We start from the raw sequence: 15,539 nt of genomic DNA on the forward strand, positions 1-15,539 counted from the left end.
GTGTTACAGGGTAAGCTTCACATGGGGCATATTCGTGTTTTTGTACATTAAAAGCAAAGACGATGTTGAATCTGTACTAATTTGCTTATGAGTTTGCCTTTATTTTACAAAAGTGCCGTTTGTGCCGTTCTCAATTTTGAGTGCCTTGGTGCCTTTTAAATTGTCTCTGTGCCCTTCCATTTTTAAGAGAAATTCAAGCGCATTTCTCACATGCCCTAAAAAAAATTGGCCTTGCCCTTCTCGTTGCTTAAATTCGAGCCCTGCCAGGAGAGTATACCAAAAAGGTTTTTGGCTAGAGCCTAAGTACTTCATCTCATTGGTTAAGTGCTATTACTGCTGCTCCGCTGCCGCGCACTGCTACGCTACTGCTCTGCTGCTCGCTGCGTGCCAGCGCCACTGCTACTAGCTACTGCTGCTGGCTGCCAGCGCCACTCGCTAGACTGCTGCTGCTGCTGCTGTGCTGACTGCTGCTGCTGCTGCGCTGCTGCCAACCGCCACTGCTACTGCTGCTGCTGCTGCTGCAACGTTTACCACTGCTACATGCTTGCTGCTGCTGCTGCTGCTGCTGCTCGCTGCCTGCTGCTGCTACCGAGTGCCATGATCACTGCTGCTGCTGCTGGCTGCGGTTGCTCGGCTGCTACTGCTGTCTGTTGCTGCTGCTCTGCTGCGGTTGCGCGGCTTACTGCTTGTCTATCGAAAATAGTGCATCTCGACACAAATCCCGGATTATGTACTAAAGTTCAGTGACCATTTGTGTCCATGAAATGTTATGTGTAGTAAATATCAGCAAGCGAACCTAGGCAGTAGCTTGTACTAAAAAGAAGAAGTATAGGCATCTCTGTTGATGAAATGCAACCAGATAGAGTCCAACCAAAAGCGAACTACCAATGAGATATAGGCCTATACTACAAAAAGGGTGGTCATTTTACGATTTGTTTGCCAGTTAGTAATACCACGTTTTGTGTCTTCCTCGCGTACTGGATTATTCATACCTATGCTTTATCACCTTATAGTGCTTTTCGATCGCTCTTGGGCAAATAAGTTTCTACAAGGACCAACGTTCGATTTAATCAATAGAATTTTGTATATATGTGGTTTATACTATACATTTATACTACAGATACTAGAAGATCTAGAATCGGAATGGATGCCTAGCGTTACAAGGCCTACATAATTCATACGTCACACACCATGATCTGCTGCACTCAAATAATAATAATTAAAGGAGTTGATGGTGAGCATATAACCGAATAACAATGTCATAACTAGCTAAACTATTGAATGTACTATGCGAGTTTACAACCGCGCAAAGATATTAAAACAAGTTATCTGACACACAGGTATACCTAGAGGACATATCTTCCAACATTTACTTAAGGCTCATAGGGCAGGGGCGCTGTACGGGGGGGGGGGGGGTCCAGGGGTCGGACCCCCCCTTCTCAGGCGCAGAAAACGCATCTAAGGGGGCTATAATTCAAAATTTTTCTTCCCAGACCCCCCTTTCGCAAGTGCTCGCAAGTTTGGGTTACGTTAGACACCCCCTCTGTACAAATGCCTGATACAACGCCCCTGCATACTAGGGCGTTATGTCGCCCAGGGTACTGGCCGGAAACCGTACCCTGGTACGTACCCTGGTAACTATTTGATATATGGTTAGGGTTAGGGTTAGGGAGTAGGCATAGGCAACTCCCACAGAAGACTCGTTAGTGGAGTAGGCGAGGTACGGTCCGGCATATTAGATAGTACCAGTGTACGTTCCGGTATACCGGACCGTACCCAGGGTACGTTCCGGCAGTACCCTGGGGGACATAGACCCTCTCAGCGTTACTTAGCATACAATGTCATGCATACAGTCAGAAGTGCAGTACAGTTGGGCTCTCTGTGTGCAGGGGCGTGTACAGGGGGGGGGGTGTCTGGACCCCCACCTGCTCGCGCAGAAAACGCATCTAAGGGGGTCTAATTTCAAAATTTTAATTTTTACCCCAGACCCCCCTTTTGCGTGATCGCAAGTTTGGGTTACGGTTAGACCCCCCCCCCCTGGTACAAATCCTGTACACGCCCCTGGGGTGACTAAACTAAATGAATAAATCTTATTCTTTGTAAGGAATTTTTGGTTGTATGAACTGAAAGGGGGCTGATGGGGGGTGATCCATCATTACGTAACAAACTTATACGCTGGGAACACGTTGCATTCCTTGAACTATGTGACTTATATAACCTACCCATGATGAGGTAAAAGCCAGCACATAGCGATCCCACCATCGATGTCTTGCCAGAGCCTTCCTTAAAGTAGTCGATAAACTCGACGAGCCAGATACCGAAGCTATAGCAGATGCCATCTACGATGAGATTGCACATGAATGACGCAGCCACGATGATCCAACCCCACCCGCCGTCCGGGGGTGTTGGAATCAGGTTTTCCTCGAAATCTGGGAATTCGGTGGCGACTGTCGGGCATTCTGATATGTAGTGCTGTCGTTTTCGATCGTTCTGTATGGATGCCCTCTTATCCAGCGCAGCCATCTGATTTTCAGGAATAGCCTCCTATAACAAACATATTCTTCAGTTATAACTTATAGGTTAATTGTTATGTTACAAAGGAATCCTTGCATAGTTTGTCTTGATTTACCTTTATATATTTTAAATGAAGCATATATATATAAATGCAACAGAAAAAGACAATAGAAATTGCAGTGGTGGTTACTATCAAGGCATTGTCTGTCATATGCCATGGAGATAATAACCATACATCTAATTTGATTCTGTGGTATAACCAGCATGACTAATAATGATTGCATCGAGAATATAGAATATAGAATATATGATATATTTACATGTACATAGATAAATGTTCGATAGAAACAACAAAATCTGGTACAAAATCTGTTCAATCCTATGCTAAACATTAAGTCTGTATAGAAACGTTATCACATCATTATGAAATGTCCTGAAATTAGTGTGTAGTAGTTAGTGTGCAGAATTAACAATAAAACTGTACAGACTAGATATATAGGTTTTACATATTACTGTACTTATTAACGACGAGACAGTGATACTGCATGTTATTAATGTTCGTGGCCTTACCATGCAATCGCCTGCTAAGCATTATGATATTATGTAAATTACTGCACAGCCGGACAGCAATTAAAGTCATGCAAAGTGAACAATCATATATAAATATAGCTATATGCAATGACGTGTTTTCCGTTCAACTTTGAATGCCTTTTTAATTTATATATTGTCACTCAGAAGTTGTGCCCATGCACATCCAACACAAGTATGTCCTTAGGTACCCTCATAAATTCGGTCATCTCTTGAAACGGGAACTAAATAATAGTTCTGAGCTGTACTTATATGTCGGTTTCTAAGTAGCTACTCCTTGAATATAATGCAGAGTAGAAGTCGAAGACAATTACTGAATTAACGAAACTTACTCGATTCGAAATGTGAACCAAATCATTGGATTCAGTTGAGCCATAAATATTCAACATGATTTACACTGACAGAGCGCAGATAATAGATGGTATACGTCACTACAGTATTTTCCAATATAGTTCGATGAGATATTCCCTGCCAATAACCATAACAGGGTTGTTGCTCACAACAAACTTGCGCGTTCACATGCACCGACAACTTATCTACTAATGAAATATTTTGATCTGAACACTGCGCCTGTGTTGAACTTGCTTTTTTTCTTCGTCCCTATTCGCATACCGTTCTATCCACCTGCCTAAAAGAATGCCATCTTTGAATATCTAATACAAACGCTGCCTACACTAAATAAAAACTGCAAAGCATGACACTGCGTTACAGACCATCTGTCATCATGTATGTATAGGCACGGTTGGTCTTATCAACTCCGTCAACATGGCCATACTGGATAACGTTCCTCGCTAGTTAATGATAGGATATCAGACACGATACGCGAAATATTTTTATGTATTGGTACTAATGCCTCAAGATCAGATCTAAGAATATTGATCAAGGGGTGAAAGACGGTTGGAGGTATAGTGGTAGCTAGGGCACGGTTGTAGTGTACCTTTGTACTGACAGTGATGGATGTGCACGTCCATAATAAAATTCAATTTGCTATTAAAACAATAACAAACGTATAATTTAACACGCTTACATATAACGAGGTAGGCATGCGATTGTGTGAAGTTGTGAACCCACAAATCCACAGTCTGATTTGATCAAATCTGTTCGAATAATTCTGACTTGGGCAGTAATAGTCATTGTAAATTTCAACATGACTCATACTTTGAGTACATATAAGATTTTTTTATTTTTAATCTCTCATTAAAACCCCTTTTATTATCTAGACCAAAGCTTATTATTTTGTATGATACCACCCTTATTTCATGAGTATATACTCATGAAATAAGGGTGGTGAACTCCAGTAAGAGTAGTAAACAACTATGTGAAATAAGGGTAGCTGCATCACATGCCATATAGGTATTATAGACATAATTCTTTATTATCATATATGCAGTATCGTAGCAGTGTGCATTAATACATATATACATTATACAACCACTAAAAATGTTATATTGGACTATTAGTCACTGAATAAAGGCAAATTTGTCATCAAGACATCTCAACTCTCGTTGACTTGTTCTATCTGCATACAGGATGTTACGTAATACATCACAAATAGAGATAGATACGATTAATCACGCCATGTTGACAGAAAATGATAAAATAGCTTATGAATGTTAAAATGAACGGTTATGAAAAAGTAGAATGGATGCCTTTTTCTGTTGCATTCATTTGTGATAACGGTAACTGGTTACGCGGAAATTGGTAATCCAAAGTTATCAGTTGCATTTTTCTGGTCCCCCGACGATGTCTAAACAAGATAATAAAAATATGTGCCCAATGCCCATTGTTCAAATGAATATATATGCATATTTGTCTTGCTCTGCATATTCTTTAAAAATCACAAGTCAAATCACAAGTACTTAGACGTCCCAATCCTGCTATGATGCTCAATTTTAACAGTTCTAGTGGGTACATACATAGTAAGTGGGTTGTAAATCCCAAACAACAACTCTGGCTAGGACTTATTAACACGGACTCTTATTACCAGTATTTGACTTAGTATAATACAGCCTTGTTTTGTGTTCGTCTGGTTCGAAACTGTTTGGATTTCACCTCCTTCCCTTGCTATACTTTTGCCCTGTACTCTCAATATCATTCACCTGCTCTACCGTTCCCCTGCACTCTCATTGTCGTACACCTGCTACAATTTCCTCATCATCCCACCCGGCCTTTGTCCTTTACCTCCTCCCTCTATTCCTTCTCCCCTGCTCTACTTCCGTCATCATCCCTCTCATAATCTTTCACCTCCTCCCCCTCGGTGTCTCCCCTCCCTCTCCGGCATCTCCCCTCCCCTCCCATACTTCACTGCACCTCTCTCCTCTATCTCTCCACCATTCCTCCTCTACAGTACTCCTATTCATTGCCCTTCAGGGTTCTCCCCAGGATGAAATTCAAACAGGGGGGAGGGGAGGGGAGGGGGGGGAACCAGGGGGGTCCGGGGGCGTGTTTTTTTACCGTACCACTAATTAATGCGTAAAATCGTCACCACACCATAGACAGTATTTGGGGTTCTTGTATATATAAGATAGCCAAGTCGGTGTACAGTTAGTGTTCCGTGTGGGACAGGTTGACTGTTTGTCCTTGTGTATTGTCTGCAGTGCATGCGTTGCACGGTAAAAATACACGCGCCGGTTGTCCTTTTCGAATGGGAATTGTTGACGATCGATTCCCTCGCTGGCAAACTTTTATTGGGGGTGGAATTTAAACGGGGCGCAACGATTGAAACAGGGGGGAGTTTTCCCAAACGGGGCGCGCGCGCCCCGTTTGCGCAACGTAGGGTGAACCCTGCCCTTGATATTTTCTCTTCTTTAGCGTACTCCTCCCCTACTTTCATCGTCCTCCCTCTCCAAGGAAGCCAATTTGAACTTATTACTTGAGAACACAAAATAGATGTGCAAAAGAGAGGAACACTCCCTTGCTGTCTGATACCGCTCCAGACAGGGAATGAAATGTTAAAACATTTAAAAGGCTTTAAATCAGCTGCATTAGCACTGCATCAAACTGCCTCACATAGTGATCATGCATTTAGTGGTACTCATCAGCTCATAATGTATAAACAGACTTGATCATTTTTTGTTTTGTTTTGTGACCTTGTGTGCTAGTTTTTGTCCGCGGGATTGGCACTTGTTCAATGTAGTCGCTGCTTCACCCCTCCCCCTCTCCCCATTGCGATGTTAGTTTCGCCCACGCAAACAATCTATTTTGAATTTAAGCAAATATTGCTGCGTTCACACGAGGAGTTTCAGGATTCAGGATATTCAGGATTCTCAGGATTTTCAGGGTTCAGCTACGGAAAAAAAGAAAACTAATGCGGTATAATGTACACGAATGCGTATATATATCATAAATGCTCATATATTAATAATATTGCTTATAAATGCTCATATAAATGGGCATTATTATTGTTATTATATATATACGTACGCGCTCCTGTAAATGAGCGTAAATTTGCATTTAATCATTCATTTTTCGAGTGACTTAATTATGTTCTTAGGATCCTTTCTCGAGGAGAGACTATTTTCCATTTAGTTGCTCTGCCGACGTTTTTCCCTCCTTGAATCGTATTAGCGTCGTGGGTTTTTGACCTACAACTAGTATAGGGATGGCTGCGGCTTATTCTCGCAGTACCCGTCTGCTTACATTAACCCAAATGCACGTGATTCTGGCGTGCGCGAGACAGATGTGACTGCTGAGTAACCCACAGCTATTTACCGCGATTTCGAATTCAAGTAAGAACCTCCGCGAAAGTTCAAAATACGCACACGATAGATCATACTGGCTGCACGCATGCTGGTTTGACCTCTGCTATGTTCATCCAATCGGCTGTCATACGCGGACAACTCGAGATCAAAAAAGGTTTATGGTCGTATATATGTGACTCACTTGATAGTGGGTGACCGTCTCGTGACCGCCGTTACGCTATATACGGTACATCAACACCATAATGCTACGAAAACAACGAGTGAATTGCGACTAAAAACATCAATTAATCTAAAGTTCTAATGAACTGTTATCTCACTCGCGTGTTCAACCCACTTGTCGTTGCCGACTAAACCCCCGTAGCGATACAATCTATAATTTAGGACCCCAGTTTAGGAATCAACTAATGCTGGGTATAGTATGGTTAGGCATAGGGAAGGTACGTGGTTATGGGGTAGGATTGGGTTTGGCATAGGGTATGGTTAGGGAGTGGGTTGATGCTTGAATCTTGATATATAGTTGGGAGATGGGTTGGGGTTTGGTACGGGGTATATCGTATATAGTTAGGGGTAATAGGATATGCAAGGGATAAATCTAGGGTTATACGATATTGCGGTATTGCGGGGTTATAGGGCACGAGTTAGGCTTAGGAGTTATACGATATGAGCTAGTCTTGGGGGTTATAGAGCATGGGCCAGACTTATAAGTTATACTTATAGGGTATGCGTTAGACTTTAGGGTGACATGTAAGAGGCTAGGCTTAGGGTAAAGGTTATGGCTAGGGTGATTATGATAGTGGCTCTGTACCGGGCCCCTAAAGTAGGACTAGGCCTAACGCTTCCTGCAGCGGGAGCGAAGGGGCTACTACCTACGTAGACTGGTAGAGCTAGACTACGCATAACGTTGCATCAGCCTACGAAAGTACGGTAGTATTATGGAAGCTTACCAGGTCGTTGTGACTGAAGCTGCCCAGCTTGGAGACAGCGGAAGACTGCCGCGAAAACATCTTCGATTCTTTGGTGTGAACACTCAAGTCTAGTATACGCAACAACTACGCGTGAATGCGTGCGGTACGCGCTACTAGAACAGCGCTGGTCAAACACACGTATTGACGTCGGCTGCCCCTATCACGACTGGCGCGCGTTGACTCACGCTATTCGATTGCACAATGCCATCATACGATGTGAGCCCAGCGACAGCGAGAGCAGCAGCTGGTTGCCCCGATACGATGACGATAGGGGTGCTAGTTCTGATCATTTCTCAGCCGATACACACTAAGCATCAAATCAGCATCATCCATCGTTAACGCTTGCTAGTATCAGATCATTCGTTAACGCGAGTATTTGCCAGGCGAAATGAAGATCTACACATTCCTCACATGCACATACACAATCCAATATCTCACACGTCTGAGATATCTATATCTATAGCGGATAAAATCACCAGCACAATAGACTATTCGTCCATATAACCGTATACGGGAACTACATCGCTGAGCATTCCAGGCGCTACATGTCCAGCCAGCAGGGTAGGACGCATCACTGGCGATATGGCGCTATCGGATCCAGACAAACTACAGGCTCATCGCTACGGGCGCGCAGCAACAAAGGAGTCTCCGATCACGCGGCACTACCGTGAACTCCCGAGCTAGCGCTCTACAGGCGGAAAATATCACGTCGCTGCGCCATGAGCCAGTCACCGTTACCAGGCCACGCCTACTGGCTATTGTGACGGGGACTGACGACGAGAAAGTGGGCGAGAGAGGGGGTGGAGGCATATAGCGATGGAGAGAGAGAGAGAGCTATAAAGAAGAAAGGCAGGCAGGCAGGCAGGCAGGAGGGAGAGAGAGAGAGAGAGAGAGAGAGAGAGAGACGAGAGAGCGAGAGAGCGAGAGAGAAGAGAGAGAGAGAGAGAGAGACGAGAGAGAGAGAGAGAGAGAGAGAGAGAGCGAGAGAGAGAGCAGAGAGAGAGAGAGAGAGAGAGAGAGAGAGAGAGAGAGAGAGAGAGAGAACCAGAAGCGAGAGATAGAGAGAGAGAGAGAGAAGAGAGAGAGAGAGAGAAGAGAGAGAGAGAATGAAAGCGAACGAAAGCGAGAGATAGAGAAAGAGAGGGGGAGAACAGAAGCTCACGAGAAAAAGAAAAAAAAAGATCACTAGAGAAAACGATGGAGATGGAGAATGAGAATCGGAGAATGGAGGGAGTTAAGGGGAGAGCTTTTCGTCGCTAAATATTCATGGCGAGGCACGCCGTGGGGGCTATAGTAAATAAAACCGCTCTGTGGATGCGATCTCACTTGCTAGCAAAGTTCTGACTCAAGTTAAACGTAAACCACATGTTCTTTTGCGTAGAGTAGAGAAGTGCTCTCTAGCTGCCGCCAGGTCACTGCTCCGCGAAAATACAGCTCAGCTGAGCGCGTTTTGAAGTATTTCAAACACGTCTCTCTTCTCTCTCTCTCTCTCTCTCTCTCTCTCTCTCTCTCTCTCCCTCTCTCTCTCGCTCTCGTGTCTCTCTCTCTCTCTCTGTCTCTCTCTCTCTCTCGCGCGCAGCGCTCTCTCTCTCTCTCTCTCTCTCCTCTCTCTCTCTCTCTCCTCTCGCTCTCTCTCTCTCTCATCTCTCTCTCTCTCTCTTCTCTCTCTCTCTCTCGAAGAATTATAAAACATGTAGTACATAAGTACGACAAAATATAACATATATCAAGAGCTATAATAATTCAATTTTAAATTTGTCATTATTAGCTCCTGTTATATATATATATACAATGTGCGCCGTGCACGCGCGCAACATGCTCTGACCTAATATGGGTGAGGTTATTCAACTGAACATTCAAGCGTACGTGGATTATTGTGGGAGACCTTGGTACGCATTTCGTGATAGGCGTCATTGTAGTGTACATATATCCAGCAGAAAATCGAAAATTGGCTGACCAATACATACGCGACGGAAAAAACTAGGGTATTCGAGGTCAATACAGACGCTAGGGTAGTTGTTCTGTATATACTGTTTGCAGGGGCGGATTCAGACCGTATTTGCCGTATTGGGAAATACGGTCTAGATTTCAAAGTGCCCTTCGAAATTTTGCGCTAAAAAAAATTTGATGGAATTTGGCTATATTCTTTATTTGTTTTCTTTTTCCACTGATTCATTGACAGGACTGGAAGGAAATCAAAATTTTACATGGTAACAAAACTAGCTTTGATATCCGAAAAGAAGGGAAGTGCTTGAATCATTCTGCATTAATTGCTGTATGCAACGCGCAGGCCAAAATGAAGCAGAAATAAAAGTCCATATGGTTTTAGCTATTGTGCTTGACTAAATGTGTGCTCAAATGGTGCTTATTTTTGTGCCAATGGACCCTTGAAATTTTGAAATCCCCCAGACCCCCCGCCATGTGCTTCCGCGCCGAACGGCGCCCACTGTGGGGTGGGGTGCCCGTTTTGGGGGATGTGCCCTTAAAATCTGGAAAAATACTGTCTAGCTTCAGCCCTGGATCCGCCCCTGGTTTGCTAGCTGTACGCTATGGTATTCACAAGCAACGAAAAAACATCTTAAATTCCGTGACAAATATCAGGACGATACAAGAGAACATAAACACACGCTTGTGTGCGTCAGGGAAGATAAGAAATATCTATGGAGTAAACATAGTGATACCGGTGCTATTTTTGGTGGCAGTAGGACAGGAATCTCTCCACTCGCTTCAATGACGATATTTATTTCTAAAGCTCATTACGCCAATTTAGTGCACACAAAGATGAAAACATAATATTATTAGTCCGATAGAGTGATGAATGATTGCGACCAGTACGACTCTCCGTATATAGAAAGCAGATCGATGACGATCTCGCAGACATTTCGCTTATAGCCGCTATACGTGTAGTGCCCCGCCCCTGGGAACCGATCTATAGTCCTACGGGTCGTTGGTCCTACGGGTCGTTGGTCCTACGGGTCGTTGGTCCTACGGTTATTAGTAAGAGGGGTAGAGTGAATGACCAATTTTTTTTAAAATCGCAATTTTGTTAATTTTTTTTATTTATTTTATTTATTTATTTTTTATTTAAATTTTTAATTGTATTTGTTTAAATTGTCTTTAAATTTTTTTTATGTATGTGGCTTTTCACTATGATTGAAGTATGCACCAGACAGGAGTGGAGGAGGAAGAAGAAAATAATTCTTAAACTATTTCAGTGTCATTCACCCTCGAGACCTTATCACAAAATTTCATTCACCCACGACAATATTTCCTTATGTTTTTGGTCTAGTTTCATTCACCTCAAAATAATTTCATTCCCCCTTGGTGAACGAACACCAGTTTAAAGAGTGCTGTGGTACACTACACAGGCAGTCCAGCTGCTGTGTAAATACACTGTGTATATTTTTGACCAGTATAATTATTTTTATTGTTAGTATTCATTTATTATAAGTTTAATGTGCATCAGCGTATTATTTGTGCACCGTAGGACACATTGGTCGTGGGTAATTTAAAATTTAAAAAAAATGAAATTAAAAAAAATCCATTAAAAATTAATTTTAAAAAAATTAATCAAAAATTAAATTAACTTTTTTTTAAATTAAAATTGAATTTAAAACAAAATTAAATTTAAAAATTAAATTATGAAAAAAATAATTAAATTAAAAATTAAAAATTAAATTAACAAACAATTAAAGAAAACGTGTGCCTGCGTGCACCGTAGGACCAACGACCCGTAGGACCAACGACCCGTAGGACCAGCGACCCGTAGGACCAACGACCCGTAGGACCAACGACCCGTAGGACTAAAGAACTGTAATCCCGCCCCTCGGCCATAACATAGGTGTTAAAATCTAATGTCACTTTGCTTAGTATGCGGTGTGTGGGTGGGGGGGGCATGTCGGCAGTATCGAATAACCGCGATTATAGACTTGCTCTTTTTGCCAGGCATCAAAACTAATGCCAAAACTGTTTACGCGTCTCACGATGATTAATGAGTCGAGGTATTATTATTTCTTTTGGTTCTTCGAGGAGCATAGGTTAGTGTAACATTGTTGATTCAATTGTGATTCGTCGTATCCCCCCCTCCCCCACCCACCGATGTAGCGACTAAAGGACAATTTTTGTAAAGGTGGCGCGATTAAAACAAAAGACGTATCGAACCCCAGGCATGAACCCGATGTTCGCATGCTAGCCATGATCCACAGCTCTTAATCATCTCAATGATGATTACATGATACGAACATATTTGTTGATGAGGAATTAATGACGTTGTAACATGCCGGACATGAGAACGTGGCAGCACCCTTGACGATCACGCAGTGTCTAGTGTCGATTAATTTATTAGACGAGGTATCTAAGCACATATCCACATTTTTAGAGGACTGTAGTGGCTAGCTGTGAGTTAAGGCTCATAGGGTCTATGTACCCCAGGGTACTGCCGGAACGTACCCTGGGTACGGTCCGGTATACCGGAACGTACCCTGGTAACTATCTGATATGGTTAGGGTTAGGGTTGGGGTTAGGGTTAGGGTTAGGGAGTCGTAGGCGACTCCCTAAACTCGTTAGTGGAGTAGGCGAGGTACGGTCGCGCATATTAGATAGTACCAGGGTACGTTCCGGTATACCGGGACCGTACCAGGTTACGTTCCGGCAGTACCCTGGGGACATAGACCCTCTCAGCGTGAGTTAGAGCGTCGCCATAATAGAGCTCAAGGGCGTTGTCGTAACAGGTACTACAGATATGTAACCGAGGTACATATATGTTACACAAAGTGTACACACTTGTACTACAGAAGTGTACGGCCATACCCAACACTAACGCTAACCCTAACCCTAACCCTAACCCTACTCAAACCCAACCCTACCCTAAACATACTTCATATAAAATATAAACATAATACTAAACAACCTAAAACTGCCTCGGGTACAATATCTGTAGTACCTGTTACGACAACGACCCTTCGTGGCCATAATAGAGGTGAGGCAACCTAGCTGTCAGATATAGCCATGCAGCCATGCAGTTGCAAGCGTTCCCGTCGTGATATTGTACATGGACATCAAAAATGGACGACAAACAGAGGACCTGAATATTCTCCCTACCCGATGTTAGAAAACTACGACAAATATGCTTAGTCACGAAATACGGGGGCGCTAAAACACCTTATATGGGCTACATAAGACCAAGTATATTTCACTAACACGGCGTCTATATACGGTCGCTATGCTCGCCCCGCATAGTGTTCTGCTATACATACGCCTGCCTAGTATAGAGTTTAGTCCGTTTCCGCCTGGATACCGAACGAACGGGAAACGATTTGAAAAGTATAACGAGCAGACAGGTGTTGCGTTCGCAACCGCAACCTACTTGTTTACGCCGTATAGTCTAAGTTAACAAAGGAGATCAGCTGACTTGCGTTTACCCTTCAAGCTAATCCGTGTGCACAGAGGCGTGTATGGTGCCAGTCTATGCATGTAAACTCCTCGTCCCACCAATCGACGCCGAATACACACACAATTCTCTGTGACAGTGTTTACAAAAGATAATTTCAATGGATTTTATGGTGCAAGAAAAATCAGGAGCATAAATTATTAGGATAAACTCTCGAAACCTCGTTGAAGAACGTGCCTGGACAATTCTCAATATGTATAAGGTAGTAGTAAGGCAGAATGGGTCTGTATCGTATCGGTACTACAAGATATGTACCGAGGTAGTTTAGGTGTTTAGTATTATGTTTATATTTTTATATGAGGTATGTTTAGTGTTTGGGTTAGGATTAGGGTTAGGGTTAGGATTAGGGCTAGGGTTAGGGTTAGGGTTAGGGTACACTTCTGTAGTACAAGTCTGGTACACTTTGTGTATACATATATGTACCTCGGGTACATATCTGTAGTACCTGATACGACAACGACCCCTTGAGCAGTAGTAAGGGCATACACGCTCTGCCGCCGCATACATCCATGTCCATATATAAGCACATGCAAGCACGCACACGCACTCACGCACGCGCACACACAAGCATGCACGCGTGTGCCCACGCATGTGCGCTTAGTTATAGCCGTCCATTCATGTTCGCTCTTTCTTAACCGGCTCTTTGCTCAGTATGTATATACCCTCTCAGCACATATCGTTCTCTCTGACGCACGCACGGACGCACACATGCACGCACACGCACACACACACACACACACACACACACGCACACCAGACACACCCACAGAACACACACACACACACACACACACACACACACACGAGCCACACGCACACACCACACGCACACACCAACACACAACACACACACACACCACACACACACACACTCACACACACTCCCCCCAATCTCTGCGCACACGCAGTCACGCCCCAATTTTATCCTTGCACTCGCCTTCCTACCTCACCTCAATTCCTCATCTTCTCTCCCTTTCCCACCCTCTCCTCCACAAAGAATCCCGTCTCTCTCTCTCGTTCGCGGTCGTAATCTACGCGCTTCGGACGGCGGCTAGCATTCAGACATGCGCCAACCAAGAACCGCTCCCAAGATTGCGAATTTTTCGAACCCCGTGTTGTTGTAAACGCGATGTTAGTTCATTCGGGCGTTTTTCTGCGAAAATCATTGCGCAGGTCAGGCGGAACTCAGCGTGTTTCATTTCGGACCCAGAGCAGCAAGGCTGCCCACGGGTGCGGAATGGCCAGGGTTACACAACACACACACGCACGGGCACGCGCGCAGTCACGCACGCACCGCACCCCAACACCGTACACAGCACGCACGTACACGCACGCTACGCACGCGACATATTGTTGAGCTGAACAAACGCCAGCTGATGCGCCACCGGGCATTTTAAACAAGAAATTAGATTCATTGATTGCTTTCGCTGATTTCATATAGGCGGCTGCATACATGTCTACGCGCAGGCTCAGCGCATTTTTGCATATTCGATGATAATGGAGTAATGTCACCAGCGAAAAAAAAATAACACAATACGTGACGTCGAACGAGTCACCCGCGGTCAGTTCAAGATACGCAAAGTATGAACCTCTTGCCACTAGCCCAAGTCAGCACCTCGGTTTTTTGCAATACCGCAAATCGACGGATAGCAATATAAGTGTCCGTATAGTGTATTGAGCGCGCATCGGAGTAAGATAAAGGGGTCTCTAGATTTAAATTTATTATTGATAGTCAAATCATTATATTAATAATAATTATTTTTATTTTCATACTCCCAATACGTATAATTCTTTTGCTATAACCGGAGCAGAATATTCACTTTATTGATTAGAACTTTTGTTCCAGAACAGAACCACAAACAGAACCTAGGTCTAAAACGCCTACGAATATTACTTTCTGACGTTATTTTTTTTTATCCAGTGTGAAATTGTTAAAAGGCTTAAGAATTGTATCGCGACAAATATTCATAATTAATAAGACAATGATATACAAATAATGGGCTAATTATGACATTCATTTGAGCGTTCGTGGATTACTACAGGGATTATAAATTAAAAATGCGTTGCATTGAATACATAACAGCTATAGAAATTAACACAGGCTTTAAATTATGAAACTGTAATAGTTATAGAACAATAAATCCATACCACGAAGACATCGTTGTTACCACGCTGGTGTGGGAATCACAAAATCTAAACAGCGTCACGTACGTGGCTAGCGCAATGTGATGACTGGTCCTGCTTATAACTGGAAGCAAGAAGAACCCCGATACCTGCTGACATTCTTCCTGTAGCACGCTACCAGGCAACGTTAGGCGTTTC

The 15,539-nt window shown here is 43.4% G+C and overlaps 1 protein-coding gene and 1 long non-coding RNA gene across 2 annotated transcripts; one reads left to right on the top strand and one right to left on the bottom strand.

The window, feature by feature from the left end:
- Positions 1 to 2,168: 2,168 nt before the first annotated feature.
- On the bottom strand, positions 2,169 to 8,415 carry LOC106815438 (the record flags this gene model as incomplete). Its single annotated transcript, XM_014819897.1, has 2 exons — positions 7,748 to 8,415; positions 2,169 to 2,544 (listed from the first exon to the last, which is right to left on the bottom strand). Coding segments are annotated over exons 1-2 (436 nt in total), but the record flags the coding sequence as incomplete, so codon positions are not given.
- A 1,979-nt stretch (positions 8,416 to 10,394) lies between these two features.
- On the top strand, positions 10,395 to 13,559 carry LOC106815441. The gene is made up of 3 exons (XR_001394750.1): positions 10,395 to 10,405; positions 13,101 to 13,107; positions 13,427 to 13,559. It is a non-coding gene; the product is annotated as an uncharacterized LOC106815441 (long non-coding RNA).
- The last annotated feature ends 1,980 nt before the right edge of the window (positions 13,560 to 15,539 follow it).

This window comes from Priapulus caudatus, unplaced genomic scaffold (genome assembly GCF_000485595.1).
Source record: "Priapulus caudatus unplaced genomic scaffold, Priapulus_caudatus-5.0.1 Scaffold1113, whole genome shotgun sequence".
Lineage (NCBI taxonomy): Eukaryota > Metazoa > Priapulida > Priapulimorpha > Priapulimorphida > Priapulidae > Priapulus > Priapulus caudatus.